The 25,633-nt window shown below is 39.4% G+C and overlaps 3 protein-coding genes across 6 annotated transcripts in view; 2 read left to right on the top strand and 1 right to left on the bottom strand.

Annotated features, from left to right (window-relative positions):
- Positions 1-604: 604 nt before the first annotated feature.
- Positions 605-7,844, bottom strand: H4C14 (H4 clustered histone 14). The gene is made up of 2 exons (XM_067727587.1): positions 7,427-7,844; positions 605-751 (listed from the first exon to the last, which is right to left on the bottom strand). Exon 1 carries the CDS (start codon positions 7,830-7,832, stop codon positions 7,521-7,523), a length of 312 nt encoding a protein of 103 aa, XP_067583688.1. The 5' UTR covers positions 7,833-7,844; the 3' UTR covers positions 605-751; positions 7,427-7,520.
- LOC137219263 (histone H2B type 2-F) overlaps positions 7,731-25,633 on the top strand; it is a 73,052-nt gene continuing 55,149 nt past the window's right edge. For 2 of the 4 annotated variants that reach the window (XM_067727580.1, XM_067727576.1), the window contains exon 1: positions 14,574-14,710. Coding sequence is in view for 1 of the 4 variants with exons in the window: in XM_067727585.1 (XP_067583686.1) it covers positions 14,231-14,611 (381 nt within the window). In the remaining 3 variants the exon portion in view is untranslated. Of the gene's footprint in view, positions 12,227-14,147; positions 14,980-25,633 lie in introns of those variants that run through there. The other 2 variants (XR_010941047.1, XM_067727585.1) reach the window with 2 other exon arrangements.
- Positions 12,246-13,171, top strand: LOC137219264 (histone H3). Its single transcript, XM_067727586.1, has one exon. The coding sequence runs from the start codon at positions 12,718-12,720 to the stop codon at positions 13,126-13,128; it is 411 nt and encodes a 136-aa protein (XP_067583687.1). The 5' UTR covers positions 12,246-12,717; the 3' UTR covers positions 13,129-13,171.

Genomic DNA, 25,633 nt, shown 5'->3' with positions numbered 1-25,633 from the left:
ATGTAGGACTTAGGTGGTTGGTGCTCAGCTGGTGGGGTGTGACCTGGGGCAGCCATTCTGGAGAGCAGCCTGGTACTTCTTAGGCCAATTAAGGTTACACATCATGGGAACCAGCAGCTCTGTTTGTACGTATTCATCCAAAAGAAATTCTCACACAGGTCTATCAGAGACCATGACAAGAATGATGGAACATCAGAAACAATGTGGGCATTCATCACTGGAAGAGTTGATAGAGAAAATGTGGTAGACACACTCCATGGAGCGCTCTGCAGCAGTAAGAGACAGCGGATTATATGGAAACATAACAATAATGACAGATCTTAAAAACATAGTTCTGAGAGAAATAAGGAAATGAGATCTAATAGAATATTATTTATGGAAATTTTAAAAATTAATAGATTTTGCTATCACACATAGAAATTAAAAGATACTTTAAACATAGTAGAATGGTTTTCTGTGGGGGGTGATGGGGAAAAGATAGGGAAATGGGGACAAGAGAGTAAGAAAAGTGGGGAATGCCCAAACGGGGCAATGCCTTAAGCAGGTGGGTAACATAATCAGGGCTGTGTACACAGAGGGTTAATCCGTAGTGGGGGTGCAAAAGGAGTCAGAAGTGAGCAGCGGCCAAATCCCAGGCCTCAGGGGTGTAGCAGATGAGAGGTGCTGAGCGTGAGGAGAACAAGGCAAGCAGCCACAGCAATGGACTGGAGGGAAAGTTTTGATGTTATTGCAGGTAGAAGATCGCCTGAACCTGGATGGGGATAGAAGGAGGTGGTTATGGCAAAAAGTAATCAAAGGTGTCTTGAGACCTTCCTGCCTGAGCGACTGGGAGGATGAGGCCACCATCAAAGGAATAGGCAGGCTGGGATGGGTAGCTGCTGAAGCGTTCAGGCCACATTGGGTCAGAGCTGGCACCAGGCAGAAGCAAGTGGCCATGTCCTTCCGGCAGCTGGGATTGTGGATCGGGAGGCGGAGCTAGAGACCGGCTGGATTTTCCTATCTGCCCAGAGGAGCTAGAGGAACCAGTGGGAGTGCCTGGGAAGAGCTTATAGGGAGATCAAAGAAGGGGCCTCTCAGGAATCTACACCACTTAGGGATCTGGTGGGGAAGGGAAGATAGAGTAGAGTTTTGTCCTAAAAGCAAAGGAAAAATATCATGAGGACATTGGATCAGATGATTTCTTGGGTCTTTTCCAGAATCAACATTATATGGTTCTATTAAATAAATGTAGCAAATGTATTAAAGATCCTCAGATTATTTGGGGTTTTCAAATTTTAGGCAAATATTTTAGTAAGATTCAGGAGCATCGTAATGTATCAGAGAATGCCAAGTTATTTAAACTGCATGAACGTTAGTTTCTTGCTTTGAAAATGGGGATAACTACCTTTTGGGGTTGTTCTGAAGATTTGTAAACTATGCAAACAATATAAATGGTACATAGTAGGTATTCAATAAATGGGAACTATTACTCATTATTCTCTTGTTTAAAAGTGAATTCAGGGACTTCCCTGGTGGCACAGTGGTTTAAGAATCCACCTGCCAATGCAGGGGACATGGGTTCGAGCCCTGATCCGGGAAGATCCCACATGCAGCAGAGCAACTAAGCCCGTGCGCCACAGCTACTGAGCCTGTGCTCTAGAGCCCGTGAGCCACATCCACTGAACCCTCGCGCCACAACTACTGAAGACCATGCCCAGAGCCCATGCTCCACAAAGAGAGAAGCCACCGCAATGAGAAGCACGCCCACTGCAACGAAGAGTAGCCCCCGCTTGCCGCAACCAGAGGAAGCCCGCGCGCAGCAAGGAAGACCCAACGCAGACATAAATTAATTAATTAAAAGTAACTAAATTAAAAAAAATAAAAATTAATTCAAATCAAAGAGTGGTACCTAAATTCAACGCCAATGGCCACTTCATGGTTAGAGAAACCAGAGGTTACTGTGCCTCCTTCCATCTCCATCTATTTTTCTCCTTCAATCTTGCTGCCACTATTCTGGTCCAGGGCCCTATAAGGCTTGCAACAGCCTCCTAACTCATTTCAATTTCTAATTCTCTGTCCCCTTCAGTCCACCTTGCACACCTCAGCCAGACTAACCTTCCCAAAATATCACTCTCAACTTGCTCAAGAATCAACAGAGATCTCCAGGCTCTATTCTACTGTGTCTAATCTCCTCTGCCTGATTTCAAGGTTCTCCAAGATTCATCTCTTTAGGGTGTGGTGAGCCCAGCTGAGAAGCAGACCTATCATCAGGCCTCATTAACTAAAAAAAAAAAAAGACTGGTATGGAAAATCACCCAGAGGATTGCCTGCTGAAAAATAGACATATGTGTAGTGAATTCTTTTCCTTTTCAATTTATAAAATTGAATTCTTTTTAGTAAATTCTTTTCCTTTTCAATTCATAAAACTCTATTTTTTAAGATTTAACTAAGATTTATTGTCTGCCATGTGCCAGGCACTATGCTAGCCATTTTGAGATGGTTTATCCCCCTTCCTATATTTTGAAAACATTGAGTGTTTTTTATAATAAAGACTTTCAAAGGAAAAACAAAGTGGCTCATAATCCTACTCTCTAGATTACTTCTGTTGATACACACACACACACACACACACACTAAAAGTGATACTTTACTTGAGAGAGAATCCAACAGTATAGAAAGGAATAAAATGAAAAGTAAAATCCTCCTCTTCCCAGTCTCCTACTTTGTTTCCTCTTCATAATGGTAATAACTGTTAAGATTTCTAATATGTACTTCCAGAAAAATGTTCTATTTATTTACCAATACAGTTCTATTTATTTACCAATATTCTTTTAAGACAATTTACACAGAAGACACACTATCCTGCCCTTTGTTTTCTTTTTCCTTAAAAATATATTTTATATAAGTGAAATATATAAGTGAAAAAAGTATATATATATATATATATTTTTTAATACAAAAGTGAAAAAAGCAAGGGGCATGACCTTGAGATATATATATATGAAGTCCTTCTATCTCAACCCTTACAGATATAAAAGTGCCTCTGAATCAATCTGCTTTATTCTCTTTAAAGGATGCACAGCTTTCACATAATGGATATTTCTTAATTTATTTACTCAGACTCATATTAATTAATATTTAAGTATTTTCCAGATTTTTACCACTAAAAACACTGTTACAACTTATTATCCTTGTGCATATAATTGGGGTACATTTTCAGTATATCTGAAGGGTTTTTTTTGATAGGTATCGCTAAACTGTAAGCTTCCAATCTAAAAGTTTTGGTACAACTGACTCTGGACATTAGCAACTAAATTTGGTCAGTTTGTTATTTAGTTCTGAATCTCAAGGTCCCTCTTAGACAGGATGAGCAAAATGTTAAGTGTTTCCTGATCTTGCAAAGTTTCTTTCTTAAGGCCGTGGGCCCTCTCCGACCAATCAGAATCCCTGCTCAGGGCTAAAGTTTGTGAACTCACGATTGAATTTTCCTCAGTCAGGTTTTGATTTTGGATTTGTGTTTCTTTGATTGATTTTTCCCCCCTCTTCTCTTCCTCTGCTACTTGGATTTTGTGTTTAATGGTTGGGAAGTTATTGCATTCAGTCTTATTGCATTGTGAGGTGGTAGAAAGGAAATGAAGGGCTGGTGGCCACTCGTATGAGAAAATTGAACTTTGGCAAAATTAAGATTTGCCATGGTTCATATAGCCCAGACTATCTTCCTAACTATCTATGTATCATCTATCTATGTATCATCTATCTATCTATCTATCTATCTATCTATATCTTCTGATTGTCTGGGGTGGGGGGAATTGTACATTCTTATTTTAAGACAACCAAACAATTCAAAATGTTCAACGAATATAACAAAAACCAACATCCATAAATCACTCAAATTTTTGTGAACATTCTTCCTGATAATTCTCTATACATCCATACATATTTATATATACTAGTAATATTCTGTATTAAGGATAATTCTATCCTTTTGGCTCAAGTAGAGAAATAACATGTTCATCAATAGATAGAATATAAAGCTCAGAGTAAAAGGTTTCAAAGGAAGCAAATAAGAATGTTGTGAAAGATGACAGGAGCATCCAGTCTTCTAGAGCATAATGCTGCTATTCAGAGAAATAGGGAGCCTGGAAAGGAAAGGTAAGACTTCACACTGGTCCATTGTGAAGTCTGATTAGCCAGTGGGACACTTAAGTGCCTCTATGACCATGGTAATGGAAGTAGACATGCAGACCGGGCAAGAATCATTTGTATACATATATCCTAGTGGAAGTCTTGAATTCACCCAGAAAAGGAAAGACTTGGCAGCCAGGGCTGGCTTACAGAGATTATTTGTGACACTCAGGGGTAGAAATGGGAAGGAAATTATTTTATTAGCAAATCAGAGCATTGGGACTTCCCTGGCGGTCCAGTGGTTAAGACTCTGTGTTCCCAATGCAGGGGACACGGGTTCAATCCCTGGTAGGGGAATTGAGATCCCACATGCCCCGCAGCACGGCCAAATAAGATAAAATTAAAAAACAAACAAGCAAAACAAAAAAGCAAATCAGAGCATTAATTCGTCACTGTTACAGATAGTTAAGAACAACAACAAAAAAGCCATTTATTAACACAAAAATATGCATAATGCATATACTGTAATTTGGCAATATTCACAGGCTGGATATGGCTAACAGAGGATTCGGTCATATCCTATTATAATAGTATTTAGTGGAGTAGACGAAGTGGGAACAGGGATCACTATTAAAATCACTGTAAAGAAGATGTATAATTAATGGTTAAAGGACAAGATCTTGGAGAAATTTAGGAATAAATAAAAGAAACATATCCACTGATTACAAAATTCAATACTGACAAAAACACAAACCAGTAGAGAGCAAACGTATGGACAGCAAGGGGGGAAAGCGGCGGGGGTGGGATGGTGGTGTGATGAACTGGGAGATTGGGATTGACATGTATACACTAATATGTATAAAATGGATAACTAATAAGAACCTGCTGTATAAAAGAATAAATAAAATAATATTCAAAAAAAACCCCACAAACCAATAATATTTAGTAAAACAAGCTAACTACATTTTTAATTCATACTTCTTTTTTGCCCCAAATGCTTTTAGGAAATAAGCTATTTTAACTTTTTCCTCCTGTAATATTTTGTCCTACAAAATTTTATTAGGATCATTCACCTAATGTTTTTCTTTTCCATCAAAGAAAGCAAAATTTAACATTATGGTAAAAAATTAGGGTAATATATACTCAGATTCTAAATATTTTTGTTTGATTTAAAGAAAAACTGTTACCTAGATCAGTCATTCTCAAACTTTAATGTGTTTCAGAATCAACTGAAAGGTTTCTTAAAATACAAATTGCTAGGTCTCACCTCCCAGAGTTTCTCATGCAACAGGTCTGGAGTGAGTCCAAGATTTTGCATTTCTAACAAGTCCCAGGTGATCTGATGTTCCTAGACTAGAGACCACACTTTGAGAACCACTAGTTTAGATAATGAACATGTTTCCCCACCCCCTTCCTTTATTCTTTGGTTTCTTTTCAAACTTTTGATATCTCCTTCTCCAGAGTATCTCAGTGAGGATCAGATATATTCAATCTGCATTGCCTTTAAAGTTAAAAAAAAAAAAAATCACAGTGATATTTGAAATACAAATGCCATCAGTTGCAGTTGAGATTTTAATCTAAAGGGACGACGAAACATCTTGACCATTGAATCCTCTTATTTATTTCTCACTTGGACATCTTCACAAATGTTAGTCTTGCCTCTCACCCCCTGATCCTCCCCCTCCCCGTTACTGTATCTCTTAATAGGATACCAGGCATTTAGTTCCTTCTTTTTTTTTTTTTTTTTAATATTTATTTATTTGGCTGTGCCGGGTCTTAGTTGCAGCATGTGGGATCTAGTTCCCTGACCAGGGATCGAACCCAGACCCCCTGCCTTGGAGCTCCGAGTCTTAACCATTGGACCACCAGGGAAGTCTGTCAGTTCCTTCTTAACAGTCTGACACAAGCCCCACCTCCACAGCCAAGCTTGCTCATTTCCCATCAGCCAGTGACTTCTGTAGTGTTAAGACTACTAGAGTAATCATCGGCTACATTTCTCATACCGAATATGTGCCACCATGTACTTTTGGGCTGTGTATGTTAGTATGTATGCATGTATATGTATGTATTTATGTATTATTTTTATCCCCTATTCTGATAATAAGCTATTACAGGCAAGTCTCACATGCTTTGACTTTCTGGCATCTCCATTGCTAAGCACCATGTTTTAAACCTAGCTCACCAAGTGTTTGATGCTAATGAGAGCTGCCGAGTGTGGAGACCAATAATGCAATAGCTGGCTTATCTTTTGGGAGCTGACAGAATTTCTTCTGTAGAATTTTTTCTTGGCTACATACAAGACAAATTTAGCTGTAAAATCATAAGCCTAGATAGAACACTAAAAAAAATCTTTTACTTGCAAATGTAATAGCTGCAAAACTATAATTAGGTTTAAGGACCAGAGGCGTGGACCTACATTTCAATTCAAATCAAGGCGATTTAGAAATGATAGTATAGAGAATGGCTTCACATATATATATAAAGGAGAATTTACTTTTGCCTTGTCAAAAATTAAATTGTGCTTTCTGTATTGATGGTGGGTATGTTTCTGCCGGTCTCTTACTCTAGGCTACAACAGGCCCTAATGGAAAAGTCACATACCCGAACTGTTTCTTGAAGACTTGCTTTCACATTAAGGTTATATAGTTTGCTCAGATTTTATATAAGGTTCATACTTAGTTGCTTCTGCATTTGTCTCTTTGTAATGTTATCACTGAAAGACAAACCTCATAAACTAAATTCTCCCTTAAATGTAGCGTACGCGTGCACGCACAGGCACTACTCTCGGCAGATAATTGTGAGGGGCCTTTAACACCAAAAACACAGGAAACCAAAAATACTTTCCATACACTAGCCAGATAATTTCCAGATGTACTTAAGTATTGTATTAATGAGCTCATCTCTGGTCTAACAACCTATATTTGTTTCAGTTTTGAATGGTTGGTGACTGGATTTGGTTTTGCTAGTGCTTTTGCACCTTTCCAATTGAGCAGACTGTAATGACACAATAACCCAACGTGCACACAGCATTAAGCCACCCAGCCCACCTCCTCACTGTAGACCTGGTAAGTAAAACCCACACACACACCACTTTCCACAGTCTGGTCCAACGATTACAAATGATACACGCCCAAAAGCAAACTGAAAAATGCTTTAAATCTGGAGCACGTATAGCCTCTCAGGCTAGCAAAAATTGACGCAGGCAAGTGAAAGGCAGCTTTTGGTAAGTGACTCGGGTTTTCAGGGCTGTTAGCACTTTTGGGCATCGGTACCTCCTAGACTCCTGATCCCACTACTAACCAGCCCCCAAATTCAAAGTTACCTATACTTTAGGCAGGTGTCTAGCTCTTCTGATGACTGGGTGGTTGGCCCTAAAAAGGGCCTTTGAGATTGTCACGTAGCACAGAAGCTGCAGCTTAGCCTCCGAAGCCATACAGGGTGCGTCCCTGCCGTTTGAGCGCGTACACCACGTCCATGGCAGTGACCGTCTTGCGCTTGGCGTGCTCCGTGTAGGTGACCGCGTCCCTAATGACATTCTCCAGGAACACCTTCAACACACCTCGGGTCTCTTCGTAAATGAGGCCGGAGATGCGCTTGACCCCCCCGCGCCGAGCAAGACGCCGGATGGCGGGCTTGGTGATGCCTTGGATGTTATCTCTCAAAACCTTGCGGTGGCGCTTAGCGCCACCCTTGCCCAAGCCTTTGCCGCCCTTCCCTCTTCCAGACATAGCTGACAAGGTCTGAAAACACCTTTGAGACAAGCAAGGTCGGCTTTTTCCCCTGATATACAAGAGCAGCGGACCAGATTGAAAACCGAAAGCGCGCGGGCGGGAAGCTGTCTAAATGGGCCCAACCCCCTCGACATTTCGTCATTTCTTTTCTGCTGTTTCCCTATCCCTCCTTCATCCTCCACAGTTCCCTTCAACGGACTCTCACCGTTTATTTTTATTTATTTATTTAACTTATTTATTTTTGAAGTATAGTTGATTTACAATTTTATATCAGTTTCAAGTGTATCGACAGCGATTCAATATTTTTATAAATTAGACTCCGTTTAGGTATTATAAAATACCAGTTACATTCTCTGTGCGGTACGATATATTCTTCTAGCTTATTTATTTTATATACAGTAGTTTGTATCTCTTAATCCCCTAACTCTTATATTGCCCCTCCCCTCTCGGACTCCAATCTTTTAAAAGATCTATTTGCCAGAGTCCCCGGGAGAATTCGGATCCCAGCTTCCGGATCCCGTCGCTGTTTTCGCCTCTATCTCTCTCCCTGTGTGCCCCCAGAAGGCATTAAATTTAGGCTAGGAAGAAAGGAATAGTGGAGATGACCAGAGGAAGAGCAAATGGAATCCAGAAACGGAAAGGAGAACAAAGCACCAGCGCCGTGTACAACACCGACAGAAGGATCCCAGGCTTCGGAACCACGGTTACATAAAACTGCAGCAAAGGCGGTTGCCACAATTAGACTGACAGACCCAGTAGGCGATCTCAAGAGCAGCGGCACCTTGGATGTGCGTGGAGGCGGAAGCAGGGAGAGCGCCGTAATTCCCGAGTCTCGTCTCTGTTTTGTTGATATGAAGCATGGAATTTCACCTCATCTAGGAGAAATTAGATCCTAGGAAAATTGGTCTGTATACTGCAAGACTTCTAACATGGAGGTCAGTGAATCCAACTCACTGTCATGCAAAGCTCTGCTGAAAGAAGCAATATATATAGAAAGAAGACTGAAGAGCCTCTGTACCTCCGTTTCTACAGATCCTCTAAATCTGACCCTTGTTTTCAGCCAGAATTCAGTGCCCAAATCGAGGCCCTACATGGAGCTAGCAAAGTTTGCTGGATTGGGTTTCACAAGAGGACATCTGCTCCATATTGAGAGTCATTACCAGAAACTTCCTTATGAAATCGGGATTCTACTGATAACACGTTCATTATCAGGGCCTTCTGTAGAATACAGGAGGAGATATGGTTTCTGCGTCAGAAATAATTATGTTTTTTTCTGAGACATTATTATTTTTTTGATATTTAAAAAAAATAACAACGACAACAAAAAACAACTTATGTTCCTTCTTTCAGCTCTCCTTTAGCTCAACCTTCTATATGCTAATGAATCTTAAATCTATATCTTTATCCAAACTTCTAGGCTCCAGACACGTAGATTATCCTGGGGGTTCTTTAGTCATTTTAAACTCAAAATCTCCCAAAATCAAAATGTTTAAACTTAAAATCTCCAAGGTATGACTCTCATGGGGGCTGAGGGAATATATTCTCCTCCCCCCCACCCCATAAGAATGGGGTTCTCTCTCCGCTCTTTGGATGGTGCCACCTTGCATCACATGCCTAAATCAACACCCTGGAATTCACAATAGATGTTGAAGGGTAGTAGCATATGCCACCCCAAAACATGACTGTAGGAATCCAGGACATGCTACCTCAAAATACACTGCTTTGGTGTATTGATTATTTTGAGCTGTAATACTTTGAAAAACAGCAAATGCAAGGACAGACTTTCTTTGAACTCCCCTTATCTGCCTAAAGTCAGATCCTTGGAAAGGAACCCAATTGACAGAAATCCCGGCCCCACGTGGTTTCATCAACCAGGGAAGATTAACTCTTGTCACAGGAGAGGAGACTAGAAGTCAACACCAAACTCAAACTTTGTCACAAACTATCATACCTCCCATCTATTCTACGGGTCCGTTCATCTTTCCTAAACATCATTTACTCTCCCTAAGAGGCCTACCTGACCCCTCTTTCCTGTTAATCTGTCTTTGTTAATTTTCAGACCCAGCCAGGGACCCTAAGGGGGTCAAGGAAAAATTTTCCTCCCCTACACAACCCCTCACTGTACAGTACAGGCAGTAGTGTTAAGGACTGGTAGAAAAGAGGACGTGTTTATCAATGAGTAGGATGTTGGGGGAATGAGTTTAGTTCAGAATGGGGTAAGAAAAAAATCTCAAAATCATGGCTTCTCAATTTGGTCTGGGGCTGCAAGCTACTCAAAATGAAAGGGAAGCAGGCACATGGCCTGACTAACCCACAAACCAAAGATTCAGTCTCAAAATGGGATAATTGAAGCCCTGGCAGTGCTTGAAGTCAAAAACTAAACACAAACTGCCTTCCTGAAACATATATTTTAATTTAGTTCATTACTTTTGTATTAAAAAGAAACACATGCGCATACAAAACATTATATGCCTAATAATTCACTTACTAACATTTTCTCTTGCCTGTTTATTCCCTATGGTAAAATTTAAGCTTCTCATCCCTGTTTTCTTCCCCTCATCAGTACTAAATAGTGAAATTTCAGTGCTGTCTCAAAACTGCAGATTCTTATTATTTCTGATGAAAGAAACTTCAGAAGTATTAAAGGAGAAAAATAGTCCCTCTTCCTCACAGCTGCAGCAAAGCAGAGGTTTTTCTTTATTATAAACTTGCTTCTGATAAAGTGGTGTATTGAGAATGCTCACAGGAGTATCACTCTATTGTCCAATGTGGAGAATAGGTGAAGTTGAACTAATATGAATCAGAATTCTGTTATTAAAGACGACTTCTAAGGCAACCATATATGACATTGTTATATTCAGAGAAATGTTACCTATGACCCATAATGATATACTATTCTGATTATCTTATTTGATTTGTTGCCCTGGAGTTAATATTTAAATTGGCATCACTGTTCTTGAGTAGAAATTCTTATTCAATTTCTTTATTAAGCCAGAGGAAGACTCTTGGAATTTTCTTATTCTCTACATTATAAAGGTAATATAAGTCCCATTACTGTTAGATTCTATATAAATAGCTTGAGAATCTTTTTCTTGTTTAAATGAACACATCCATACAGCTTGGCCAAGAGTGCATACATTAAAGGAAAAAAAAAAAAAAGAACATTTCAAAGAAATGTGTCATTTGGTTGGGCAGCTTTGGACTGTCATCGACACCTGCCCTGGGGTAGTTTCCTCTTCTGATGGGAATAGTTCAGTTGAGTAATTCGATCGTATGTTGTGAAGAGTCTTCAGTGCTTTAAAATATACCCCAAGCCTGATGAAACTGGAAATCCATTATAATTTCATTCTTTTGCTTTAGAATATTACGCAGGCCTGGTTGCTTATCCAGGATGAGCCATAACTTCTCTGAGACTCAGTTTATTTATCTGTAAAATGAGGAAAATAACATCTATTTCACAGAGTTGGGATTAAATGAGATAGTGTATGTAGAGACTTTTACAATACTGAGTAGTGCTCTGTATATGTAAGACATTATTACAAAACCACCACAGGAGGGGGTAACAGTTGTTCACATCAGCTACACTTTTGTGCTGACAGTTTAGCTCTTCTCCCTAGAGCAGGAGATTGCTGCTGCCTAAGGAGACTTCTAATATGAATCAGAATTCTCTTATTAAAGGTGACTTCTAAGGCAGCCATACATCACAGATTGTTATAAAGATAAGTTTCTACCTTGTGTTTAACGTTCAGGAAATCCTTTCAAAATCACTTTTATTTTATTTTGACTTCAGGAAGATGGTCATTCATACTGACACCATAGAGGTAAGTTTTGAGCCTCTTGGGGCTGCTTTTGTTCTCAGGCTTGAGTTTTTATAAGATTTGGATGCAATAATTTTTTTTAATCAAATAAGCATACGAGTAAAAGTTTTTATGTCAGTTATTACAATTTAAAGCATTGGTAACCTTACATAACTGCTGTTTTATTACATGTAATTTTCCGAGAAATTCTTCAAAGCATATGAAATAAAAGGCAAAGGATCTTCTATTTCCTTACCGAGAATAGAAAAGATATGAAACTTTAAGCGTTAGAAAACACTTTATTGAAGAAAATATGCTAGCAACTCAGTAATCAACGAAAAATTTATTTGCTTTGACACTTTAAATTTAAATCTGACTGATAAGCAACTTTATTTAAAACTCTTCACCATTGTAAAGGAGAAATTAATATTTCTGGTCTTATCGTCCGTTACTTAAAGCGTTCCATCTATAGGACCAAATTAGCCATTGATGGATTGAGGAGGAGGAAACCGCATTCCAAGGGGAAAAGGCTGAAGGCTCTACTCTGTAAATTGGTACCAGTCAGCACACAGCTTTGGCGGAGATCCGAATCAGGTAAACGTTAAGTTTAGTTTTTGGTTCCTTCAACCACATATTTTGTTGAACCTCAGTCATAATGTAACTCTGACTTGCTTAGCTCGGTGTCAGAAGCTAAATAAATGTTAGCTATGGGAGAGGAGTTACAGTAACTAGTAAGTGGAAATGCAGGCTGAAACCTAGGGCATGCTTGCATTTCGAAAGAACCTGCTAATATATAAATCCCAAGCGTGTAAAAACACTTTATAAATTGCTCTTACAAACGTTACAGCAGTTTAAAGAAAAGGTCTGAAAAGAAAAATCTGTGATCGATAAGATTATAGAAAAGTACTGGAAGGGGGAGGTTATAAAAGATTAGCATAACAATCTTCTGCGCAATAAATAGGATTGATTTCTAGCCAATGAGATTACATTTTCGGAAATTCCTAGTTTTTCTGGCCCAATCAAGACGAGGCTATGTCTATAAATAAGACTGCCTACGGGCTGGTGAGTAAAACCAGTGAGCTATCATGGCGCGTACAAAGCAGACTGCCCGGAAGTCGACTGGTGGCAAGGCCCCACGGAAGCAGTTGGCCACCAAGGCGGCCCGCAAGAGCGCGCCGGCCACTGGCGGCGTCAAGAAGCCGCACCGCTACCGGCCGGGCACCGTGGCCCTGCGGGAGATCCGGCGCTACCAGAAGTCGACCGAGCTGCTGATCCGCAAGCTGCCTTTCCAGCGGCTGGTGCGCGAGATCGCGCAGGATTTCAAGACTGATCTGCGCTTCCAGAGCTCGGCTGTGATGGCGCTGCAGGAGGCGAGCGAGGCCTATCTGGTGGGGCTGTTTGAAGACACGAACTTATGCGCTATCCACGCCAAGCGCGTGACCATCATGCCCAAAGACATCCAGCTGGCCCGCCGCATCCGCGGGGAGCGGGCTTAAGGCACACGTTTTAAACTAGACGATTTAAAGGCTCTTTTCAGAGCCACCCACGTTTTCATAAAGAGCAGCTGTTTTCATAAAGAGCGCCCACGTTTTTATGAAGAGCAACAGGAACTCACCAGCTTTAAGCTTGGTGAGTTCCTAATGCACAAGTGTTAAGGGTAAAGTGGATCGGGGCGTCTCGCACGTGTTGGGTGGTGAGGTTATGGAATTAAGGCAGACAGACGCTAGAGGGACCACCAGAGGCAAGGTCTGGGTCGTGTCTGTCAAGTACTGCTTTTATCTCCTGGCTTGATTTCTTAGTCCAGAGCGCCAACCTTGCTAAACTTCGCAAGAGGATAGAATATGTTCTACCAGTCGTTTGTAACGCGTTCCAAAGTGCTAGTACAAAACGTTAGCACAAATCTGAATACTGAAATTAAGTGACACTCTAGAAGGCCGTCATTATGTGATAACTGTTGGGATGGCAATCTGGGTTTTCAGCCCGATTGTACAGTTACTAGAACTAGGCCGGATGTTAGATAAAATCCTCGGTCCCCAAGTAGTTACTCGGGATTTCAACTAAGAATGGGGGCAAGAGTCCCGAGATGTGTAAGAACCCATCTTCCTCGTTGCATAAGACAGGAGGCGCAAACCGCGAAAAAAAAAAAAAGAAAATGTGGGCTGAGGTATTGTTGCAAAAACCGTAATCAAACAAACTTCCACAAAGTAGTACAGAGGAGTAAAATGATGCAAAAATGAGAAAGTTAACTTGTCTTTATCTGGCACTTCAGATCTCCAAGTAAAAGTGAAAACCAATTAACATCAAAAGACCACAAACAGGTGAAACTACTTTTTACATAATTTAGTGGTTAGTGTGAAATGGAACATTTTGATTGGTTAACAAGACATTTGTTCTAAGGGCCACTGAGGGAGCGCAAGCAGAACCTTATTTACATGGACTCCGCCCCTCTATGACGACACTGTTGGATATTAACCAATAAAAACGTAATACTGTGCTAGTCTTCATTTGCATACAGGCTCTATAAGTAGCGCGTAACCAGCCTGCTTCGGTGTAGTCGGGATCACTTCTACTGGCGTGTGGGGATTCTCCTGTGTGAAGATGCCGGATCCAGCAAAATCTGCTCCTGCTCCTAAGAAAGGTTCCAAAAAGGCTGTCACGAAAGTGCAGAAGAAAGACGGTAAGAAGCGCAAGCGTAGCCGGAAGGAGAGCTATTCTGTTTATGTATATAAAGTGCTGAAGCAGGTTCATCCAGACACCGGCATTTCTTCGAAGGCCATGGGCATTATGAACTCCTTCGTGAACGACATCTTCGAGCGCATCGCGGGCGAAGCGTCGCGCCTGGCGCATTACAACAAGCGCTCGACTATCACGTCCCGGGAGATCCAGACGGCTGTGCGCCTGCTGCTGCCCGGCGAGCTAGCCAAGCACGCCGTGTCGGAAGGCACCAAGGCGGTCACCAAGTACACCAGTTCGAAGTAAGCGTGCAAGAGACGAACTAGAACATCTATTTTACCCCAAAGGCTCTTTTCAGAGCCACTTAAATTATCGGGGAAAGTGGCTGTAAACACTTGATAAAAGGTGGGTTTAGTTGTTGGTTGGGTAGGGTGGGCCCATGATCACGAGTGCTTTTGGACTTGGGGCTAGATTGGGACAGTGATTGAATGCTTGCCCTGTTAAAATCTAGGACCTCCCATGGTCCAGTGGCGCCACCTAGTGGTATGTGTCATGTCGCTGGTAACAAGTGATTGGTCCTTAAGGTGGTTCCTACCTAGTCTGAGTCTTCAATGGGAGCTTAGGTACGGAGGAGCGGGGAAGGGCTGTCTCTTATTAAACTATTAAACTAGTAAGTGAGTTGGGTTTTATTTTATTCTAGCGTACAGATAGCCCTATAGTTTCCCCAGTTGCCGCTGTTTCTTAATGTTTTAATCTGTTTTTAACATAAATCTCTAGGTGTCTGTCACAAACTTTCAACATCACCAGGTGCTTTAGTACGTTGGCCTACCTAGCCCCGTGACCCTCAACCAGATAGATTTCCCACCCCACCCCCTCCATCACACTCCCCATGGGATATTGGCAGTATCTGGAGACATTTTTGATTGTCATCACTTGGGGAGAGGGGCGCTACTGGCATCTAGTGGGTAGATGCCAGGGATGCTGCTAAACATCCTATAATGCCTAGGAGAGCCCCCACTACCAAGAATTATTTGGTGAATGATGTTGACCCTTGCGCCAAGGTTGAGAGACCCAGTGCCCAAAGACTTCCCTTCCTTCAGGATATTTTCCCTTCTGGGTTTAATCCTCATTTAGGTCAAACCTTTCCCCACTCCTACCCTGCTTTTGGTGAAAACTGAGCAGCACTTAACTTACACTGCTTGTTTACACTCCTCCACAGGAAAATTATCTTCTCCAGGGCAAGGACCTTGTCTTGGTTCTGTAACTCCTGGTTATAAGGCCCATCTCCAAGCTTGCTAAACATACTTCCAGGTGCCTCTCCTGAAGTTCCCTGATAAGGTCCCGTTGGAGGTGGGGGACTGGTGAGGTGGTTTTTAGTGTTCTCAGGTGTATATTTTTAGAATAGATTTTGGGGGCATGGTGTACAAAAGGGCAGTTAACGTGGGATGAATTTCTAAGGCCCTCTCAGTTCAAAACTTGCATAACTCAAGACCAATCCCGAAAAAGGCTGGATATTCTACCAAATAAAATATACCCTTGAGGCAAAAGGAAAAGTCTTAGCTTCCAATTCACTTGACAGTCGAGTTTTGAAATTAAGCCATTCCTGGTTAAACTTGGGGGAATTTAAAATGAATTTTTTAAATGCTTAAAATGAATTTTATTCATTTGTAATGTAGGAGTTCGAATTTACATCTAATTAAAAGTTGCATAAAGTGGGCTGTATGTGATTTCTTTCACTGGGAAATTAAGATTCTCAGTGAGTCATCTTTCCCTAGAGACTATCAGACAAGCGACCAGGGAAAGATGACTCAACTGAGAATCTAAAATTTCTAGTTGAAAGAAAAGAAATCATTATACAACACATTCTATGGTAGGAAAAATCACTCTATAAGTGAGAATTTACATGTGCCAGACCCTGTGCTAGGTGATGGGGATATACAGGTGCTCTCCTTCCCAAGTCCATGAAGTGCACCTGGAATTTTATTTGCGACCAATATATCAAGTATCCTCTGGGAAGTTTTTTTTTAAGTTTTAGTTTTACCCAATTTTCACTGTAACATCTTTCAACTTTTTAATCATCTGATTTTTGTAAAATGGAATTCTTCATCGTTCCCTTTAAATTCTGTGACTAGGTGTCATTATTTCTGTACTCCTCATCCAGGTTGTAACATTTTCTTTTCACTTTAATATGTCTCTTTAAACTTAAAATTTTCACATAGACTATTTTTTAGGGTTTTTCATTATATTGGAAAGCTCTGGCTGTCCCACCCTCTTGCCCGCAAAGCAATTTAAGTCACATTGTACTTGGCTCCCAGCATCTCAAACCTGCTGAAGCTTTCTTTGTTCACCATGATCCTAGCTTGAGAGAAATTTTATTTTCTTGTTCCCTGTGAGATTCATTTTCTTTTGCAGGGGGTATGACTATAGTAAAGCATGGGAATAAGCCTTTTCTCAGTCATCCCAAGTAAAATTTATCAGAAAATATTGTTGGCTTAACATGTCCCATATCCAACCATACTTGACACTTCACTGCTGTCTTCCCACTCCAAGCCACCATCACACCTCCCAGGTATTTGCAATGACTTTCTGACTGGTCTCTTTGCTTCCGCCTCTACCCTCACTCTATCTTCCACAAACCAGCTAGAGTAAACTTTCTGAAACCTCTAAGTCAGATCATGTCACTCCCACACCATCCTGCCCAACTGAAAATCCCCATATGGCTTCAGAGAGAAGGTCCACACTGATACAATGGCCCACATCCACCTCCTCTCTTACCACTCTCCCTTTTGTTTGTTCTGTTTCATCACTCTTGTCTCCCTGCTCTACCTCGAATACACCAAGGCCCTCCTATCTCAGGGTCTTTGTGCTTGCCATTTCTTCTGGAAAAGCTTTTCCCCCAGATATTTATACGACTGGCTTCCTCATTTCTTAGGCTTCTGCTCAAAACTTCCATTACTCTTCAGTTCTTCCTTGACTTATGTAAGATAGCAAGCCCACCTCCCTCTCTCCCCCCATTTCTTGGTACTCCTTGTCCCCATACCTTGCTAAATTTTCTTCCGTGTATCATCCGAATACTAATGTATTTATTTACTTATTTGTTTATTACTGAATCAGAGACTGCTACTCATAAAAGCTGTTCTTCTTTCCTTACTTTAACCCTCTGCTTTATGGGTGCATGCCTTCTCAGTTAAAGGCTAATTTACCAGCTTTTCTTGCATCTGGGTTTGTTCATAAGACAAAGTTCTGAGCCAATGAGATATGAATGGAAGTGATACATATTATTTCTAGTTTGTGTCCTAAAAAGGAATAGATATGTACTGCCCTTGCCTTTTTACCCTCTCCTCTGGCTGGGTTACAGATACAATGGCAGGAACTATGGCAGCCACTCTGGGCCCAGAAACAGAAGCCATGTGATGAGAATAGCAGAACTGTTCTACTAACCCTGGACATGAGAGATGAATAAACTTGTATTTTGTTTAAGCCACTTCTTTTTTTTAATATTTGGCACAATAATTTAGACTGTTCTCCAACCAATACATTGTCTGACTCTCCTCCTACCTTCTTAGAGTAAGTCCTATGAAGGTAGGTACTTTGTTTTGTTCACTGCACTTTGCCCATCATCTCGAGCTGTATCTGGAATAGAGTGGGCACTCAGTAAATACTGATGGGATGAATAGATTGATGAGGGAAGGAGTGGTTGAGAGGGAGGGCAGTGGGATTGGATTTATGAGATGCAGAACTCTAAGAGTTGGCTTTAACAAAAAATGATTTTAAAAATCTTTTGCCCTCTGAATGGGGAACAGCACAATATGGAGTGAAGGTCTAGGTGAAGTTGCAGACACCATGGTCCACAAATCAGTTTAGAAGCTTCATAGTGTAAGTTGTTGGGTATTTAAGGATACTTACCTACACTAACTCAGAAGCAGTAAGAGAGTAAAGGAAAACTTTTGTTTCCTCTACTATTCTCAGTACTTCTGGCCACCAAGTATGTGGGTTTTCCACACCAAGCAATCCTGACATTAACTACGTGAAGTTAGTGCAGACCCCACAGGTTAAGGGCTCAGTCCAAAAAGATTGCCCCTCCACCCCCTATACCAACTTCAGATGCCAATCACAAGTAGTGGGTCCCTAGGTTACACACACCTCTGTCAGTCTTGGCTACAAATCAGGAGTTCCCACAACCCTCTCCTCAGACTCAATAATTTGCTATAACAGCTTACAGAACTCAGGGAAACACTTACATTTACCAGTCTATTATAAAGGATATAGTAAAGGATACAGATGACCAGCCAGATGAAGATGTACATAGGGCAAGTGTCCTGAGTGCAGGAGCTTCTGTCCCCGTGTAATTGGGGTGTCCATGTGGCTTCCTGGCATGTGGATATGTTCACTGACCCAGAAGCTTTCTGAATCTCATAGTTTAGGGGTTTTTATGGAGGCTTCATCAAGTAGGCATGATGGATTATTAACTCAACTTCCAGTCCCTCTCTCTTCCCTGGAGGATGGGGGGTGTGGGTTAACAGCTTCAATCTTCTAATCATAGCCTGGCCTTTCTGGTGACCAGCCCCTGTCCTGAAGCTCCCCAGGAGTCCACCAAGAGTCGTCTCATTAAAACAAAATATGCTCCTATTACCCTGGAAATTCCAAGGGATTTAGGAGCTCTATGTCAGGAATTGGGGTCAAAGACCAAATATTAGAACAAATGATGTCCTTAGCACCCTTATCACTCAGGGAATTACAAGAGTTTTAGGAGCTCTGTGTTAGAAACTGGGGGAAGAGATCAAACATACATTTATCATGTCACAGTCCAGCCCCTGGTCTCTGGCCATGGACCCCTTATAGCAAACCAATTATAAAAGTCAAAAGATACTGGCTGAAAGGCAGTGTACTGTAGTAGTGATGGGCATTAGCTTTGAGTCCCAGCTAACCCACCTAAGAGCTATATGACCTTGGGAAAGTTTCTTTACTCTTCTGAACCTCAATTTCCTCATCTGTAAAATGAGAAAAATAATGAAACCTACCCTCAAGACTTGTGAAGATTAAATGAGATAATGTACTTAATGCACTTAGTACAGCAGCTGGAACATGGCAAATATTCGATCAGTGTTTCTCCCATTATTGTGGCTGGGAAGGCACTTGCATGAGCACCCTTGTACCTCCAGAGCACATTTCCTTCCCAACAAGTTGTGCTTTAAGAGATCTCTAGTGATTTGAGAGTCAACTCCCTAAGCATCTTGCAGTAGAGCAGTAAGACCTTCTTTATCTTAAAAACATCCAAGAAGGCAATGCCACAATTTACTTGTTGGGCCTCTGACACTGTAGAATCTTTAAGTATCTGCTATGTGTCCCAAAAGGGAAAAAAATGAATTAAATAATAAAAGACCTTATTTCTAGTGTCTGTTACTAGTGCTCTGTAAAGATGAATATAATCTTTGGCAAATAACTTTAAAAATATATATCAGATGATGTTTGCAATACCTCCCATCAATGCTTTCAGAAAAAATTGAAATACTTTCATCTCAATACTTCTTTCTGATTTCTGAGTTGAAAGCTCTGAATTTTGAGGATTTAACACAAGAGCAAGCCAAATGAATAGAAATGATATAGGCATACTATCAGGTAGCACAGAGAAGGACACACCTTATAACCAAAAGGAGAATGTGGAGATATTTGGGAAATGTTTAATTAGAAATTCAAAAATGGGCTTGTGGAGTCAGGTTGATGACTTTTGAGTTCTTCATTACTGCTTGTTAATGTACTTCATGTTTTTCCTCTCAGTATTTTCAAGATGAAGCTCCTGTTCCTGTCACTATTCAGGGATGAAAGTTTCCCCAAGAATATAAGACTTTCTTATTCAAACTACAGTCCAAGGAGTGGTAAACAAGTAAGATGGCAGTCCCAAGACCTCAATATTTCTTTTCTTTGACCAAGAACTCATTACACAATAGATGAGATATTTCAGATGGTTCTGCTAAAAAGAAGCATAAGAATCTAGAGAGTATCACTCTCAACCAATCCAAGGAACTTTGCTTTAGATGGCCAAAACCAGAAACAGAGAGCAAAGTAAGAGAACTCATAGAGCTTGAGCAGTTCTTTAGCATTTTGCCTTGAAGGATCCAAACCTGGATGCTGACGTATTGTCCCAAGGATGGTAAAGAGGTAATGGCTTGGGACTGGCTGAGTATTTTGAGAGAGAGAGAGATTGACAGATCAAGATCTCAGTTGATCTTGGGACTGAGGCAGCACAAGGCACCCAGAAGAAGGAATCCTTGTGGCAAAAATGGAGGATGCAGATTTGTGAAATGAAATAAGGAACAATTTATCTCTGTTGTTTTACATGATCAAAGGCAATAATTTTAAATTATCAGAAGGTAGGGGAAAATCCATATCACTCTTTTGATATCAGTGTTTTTAACATTCAGGGGAACAGAAAATACCTAAAGATATCAGCTTTATTTTTTGTTGTTGTTGGCAATGATGTTTGAGCTTTGTGTAGGTCTTAGTTTCCAGTTAGTGGGATTATCATTTTGAAATGCATTGAAGGAAAACTCCTTAGGCCAAGAGGGAATGTGAAACAGAGTTCAGACACACCACAGATATAACCCTGGACAAAGGCTGTTCAGTATTCTTAATAAAATTCCCAATCCTAGGGATGGGCCTTAAACTACTTGAATTTCTCTCTGGAGTTGTATATTTCCTACAGTTTGGCATGTCTACTTACTCAAGACCCCTATTATAACATGTAGAATAAGCAGGAGAAAGGCATACTGATTAACTTGTATATGCATCAACCATAAGATTACTTCTAGCGAGGGAGCATATCCTTGTTTTCGTAGGCTTCTTCCTTCTCCTCCCTGCTGCAATATGAAAATCGAATAAGAATGATTTTGCTTATATGAGCTTCTTTGTAGGGAGCTTTTCCTGTGATGTCTTTTTAAGTATTTGAATTTTGATTTTCACAATTTTTTCACATTAATATCAAGGAACTGGGCAACAGAATTTATTATTATTTTTAAATTTTATTTATTTATTTTGGCTGTGCCAGGTCTTAGTTGTGGCATAGGGGATCTTGTTTTTTTTCAGTTGCCACATGCAGGCTTCTTAGTTGCAGTATGCGGACTTCTTAGTTGTGGCATGCATGGGGGATCTAGTTCCCCAGCCAGGGATCCAACCTGGGCCGCCTGCATTGGGAGAGTGGAGTCTTACCCACTGGACTACCAGGGAAGTCCCCAGAAATTATTCTTAAGTGAATTTTTTTTTCAGAAACAGCAAGTATGCATAGAGAACACAATTTTAGGATTAGCAGGAAAGTTAACCAAGGTAGAATTGGAATTTCAATTCTTAGCCTAGGGGTAAAAAAAGGAAGGAATCTTTTCATTTGTCTAAGGGAATTTCATTGTATTTATGATTGTGGGATGTGTTTAGGCAGGAAGGGGCATATAGATAATCTTTCTGGATTAGCATATGCAAATCATTTATAATGGGAAATAGCAAAGTCCCAACGATTATAAGAGTAAAACAAAACAACTCTGACTATTCTTCCTGACAGGAGAAAACAGTAATATATATGTACATGAATTACAAGCATGACTGAGTCTTCTAGATTGAGTTGGTGGATAACCATGTAGCAGGGCCCCACAACAGCACAGAGGTGTCAAAGTAAATACATAATCTGGCAGTGTAGAAGGATGGTGTGTTCTTAAAATCTTCTGAGTATGCCACTGTATTAGTAAAGAGCACAAGCTCATAAAACAGATCACCTGGTTTGTAACCCAGCCCTGCTCTTTATCAGTAGTGTGACTAGGGCAAGTTTTTGGACCTTCTATGCTTTCTCCTCATCTTTTTTTTTTTTTTGGTGGGGGGATGCTGTGCAGCATGGCTTGTGGGATCTTAGTTCCCCTGCCAGGGATTGAACCTGTGCCCTGGCAGTGAAAGCACTGAGTCCTAACCACTGGACCGCCAGGGAATTCCCTAGTTTCCTCATCTTTAAATTGAGAATAATATAATGCTTACTTTATAATGTTTTTTTTGAAAGGTGAATATAGTAAATACATATAAAAATTCTTAGACTGATGTTCGACACAACATTTCAATAACTGTTAGTTGCCGTTGATAGTAGGGAACTCCTGTTGAGTGCTATGTAAGTTTTTCATCTCTAATGTACAGTGAAATATCTACTAATTCAAGATAGTGTCCCAAACATATGTTGCATTCTTCCCATTTTGCACCCCAAATTCCTTAAATGATAGAAAACTGACAAAAAAGACAGCAAATGGGTTAAGAGTGAAGAGTGCAAAAACAGTAAACATCTTGGAAATTTAAAATTTGGTTATTGACACAAAAATTCAACAGTAGGACTGAGTCCAGAATAGAATCAATACAACTGGGAGAAAATAGGGGAGCTGAAAGATGAAGCCTAGAAATCCCCCCACAATGCTGTATAAAAAGATATAAAGGTAGAAAATATGAAAAAAAGTTAAATGACATGGATGATAGATTCAGATGTTCCAAAATTCACCCAGTAGGAGTTTAGAAGGAGAGAATAGAAATAATGTAAAAAATAAAATACAGGTCTACCAAATAAGGTTTGCTGATTGTACACTGCACAGCTTCAGGAGCACCATTTAAATTATAATCTTTGTGAATGGTATCCCCTGCAGTTGTGCAGTGCACAACCCAAGTGTCATACATGGTGGTCCTGAGGAAGTAAAGAAAAGGAGACTTTCACAGAATATATATCTTCAGACTGCAAGGTCCCATTAAATGCAGAGCATATAGATATGAACTAAAAGTATCTTTACCTAGAGACATGGCAATAAAATTTCAAAACACAAGAGTTAAGGAGACAATTCTAGAAACACCCAGAGAAAATTCTTACAAAGAAATAGAAATCAAATTATGTCAGACTTTTCATTTGGACAACACTGGATATAAGAAGACAATCGGTATTTTTTTAAATCTAGGGAAAATAATTTTGAAACTAAATTTCTATATCCAGCCAAACTATCATCTAAGTGTGGGTGACTTTTCAGACCCTCCCTGAAAGAATTTCTGGAGTTGTATTCCTGCAAGAATCAGAAAAGATTCTAAGGGGAAGATGTGCGATACCAGAAGGGGGCCATGTGCCCAGTAAAATATATTGCTAAGTCTAAATAAGTTTAGATTCTAGAAAAATTTCTTTAAGGCTTAGAATACTTGGTATTTATTCATCCACCTAATTTCAAAATTAAATAAATTTATTGAGAAATTAGAAATCAGGTGATAGGAGAGAGATGAAATAAATGAAGCAGAAAAGGTTCAAATAACAAAGAAATATAATACATATACCAAGTTACCTGTAATACAAATTTAAAAAGAAATGTGCTATAAATGATAGATACAAAGTACTGTGAGGTTAGAGATACAGGTGACATTGTTCATGATATCCTGGGTCATACAAGAAGCATTAATTTATTGTATCCATCATGTATTGAAATCTCCCTCTGTTTTGATTACTGATTCAAGTCTGGATTTTAAGATTTTTGTTTATGTAACTGTGATTACAGAGTTTTTTTACATGTATGGTTTCTGCTCCGCATTTTGTCTCCTATTTTGAAGAAACAAGAGCTCAAAACTGTTAGTGACTTCAAATATATATGTCCTTTGGTGTAGATCCTAAAAAATTGAAAAGAAAATCTGAACTTCAAATTCCAGATGATATTGACATGGCAAGAAATAAAATAAGCTAACTAATATTTATGTTATATTTAGGAGGAGGATATAGATATTATTCTAGAAGTTGTTAGAAAAGTGTAAGTTTAAATATATATGTATATACAAAATGTATATGTATAAAAGCTGACTATAAAGTACTAGAAGAGGGATATTTCATATTCAGAAAAGCAGAAATCCATTAAGCAGTGATCAAGAATTGTTTGCACTTGAAAGGCGATTGTAGGAAGAAAAATTCCACTTGAACTAATATGAAACCCATTTGCTAATTGTGGGAGGGGAAATAAAGCTTTTAAATTATACAATGTAAAAAAAATTGTTTGCACCTAACACAGGTACACACACATGCATAGACTCATACGCGTGTACATACAACAAAGATTTCTAATAAGTCAACAATCATAGTGGTGATTATGTTAACACAGACACATCTTGCTCAAGAATTAAAAGACCAAGTCGACTAAAACTTGTTTGAAGATATAGAGGATTTGAAGAACATAGTTAACAAAAGTAATCATAAGATTATACCTATACCATCTTGTATCCAAAATGGAAAAAGTACCTTATACTGAAATTCACATGCAATACTGATTCAAAACTGACTATGTGTGAGATGACAAATGAAAACTCAACAAGTGTTGAATAAGCTGAAACCATACAAGATATATTTACTAATCATAATGCAATGAAATAACTAAAAATACTCTCCTTGATCTATACTGTTAGGGAAAAGCACATGGTTAAAGAAGATATTGAAATAAAAATTATATAGTATTTAGAAATAAACAAAGTGAGCACTATATATTAAAACCTATATGAAGAAGTCAGAGGACCTCTTCATAGCTTTAAATGCATTTATGAGAAAATAAGAACTTTTAAAAATAATGAATTAAGCTTTATATTTAAAAGCTAATAAAGGAACAATAAAACCTGAGGAAAGTAGAAGGAATAAATTAGGATAGAAATCATTGGAATAGATCATACTTCCCCACTCTCCCCAAAACAGAATTAATCAATAAAACCAAAATCTGGTTCTTTGAAAGAAAATTTAAAAGTTAATCCTTTGGTAAATTTAATATTGAAAGAAAAATTACACAAATAACATCAGCAAAATTAGATATTGAAGTATTAAAATGGTATGTATATTTTGATACAGATATTTACAAATGTAGACAACTCATTTTTCAATACAAATGATCAAAGTTGCCTTAAGAAGAGTAGAATACCTGAATAAAAAATTAGCTATAGGAGGAACTGAAAAGATAGGCAAAGATCTACCCTTAAAAACAGCACCAGGCCCAGACAGTTTTACCAGACACTGGGGGAAGAGACAATACTTATTATATAAATTGATCATGATAATGGAAAAATATTAAAAGCCACCTACTAATATTATGGGGCAATGAGAGCAACAAATATTATTAAGATTAAGCGAAATAACCCCTGCAAGGCAAATGAAAGAGTATTTGGTACATAAAAATAATCCATAAAAGTTAGATATTATGAGCCAGAATATAGATTTCAAAGTAGAAAGAGAGGTAATTGGGATAAGAAACTGCAACACAAGGAGTTATTAAGTGTAAGGTTAAGATTTGAATTCTAGTTTATTGTGCCCAA

This window comes from Pseudorca crassidens, chromosome 2 (assembly GCF_039906515.1).
Source record: "Pseudorca crassidens isolate mPseCra1 chromosome 2, mPseCra1.hap1, whole genome shotgun sequence".
Lineage (NCBI taxonomy): Eukaryota > Metazoa > Chordata > Mammalia > Artiodactyla > Delphinidae > Pseudorca > Pseudorca crassidens.
Note: the sequence above shows the minus strand (reverse complement) of the source record. Positions and strands in the feature narration are given on the sequence as shown.

Bases quoted from the DNA above. Each gene is read 5' to 3' on its own strand.
- H4C14 (XM_067727587.1), bottom strand. From the start codon at position 7,832: ATGTCTGGAAGAGGGAAGGGCGGCAAAGGCTTGGGCAAGGGTGGCGCT.
- LOC137219264 (XM_067727586.1), top strand. From the start codon at position 12,718: ATGGCGCGTACAAAGCAGACTGCCCGGAAGTCGACTGGTGGCAAGGCC.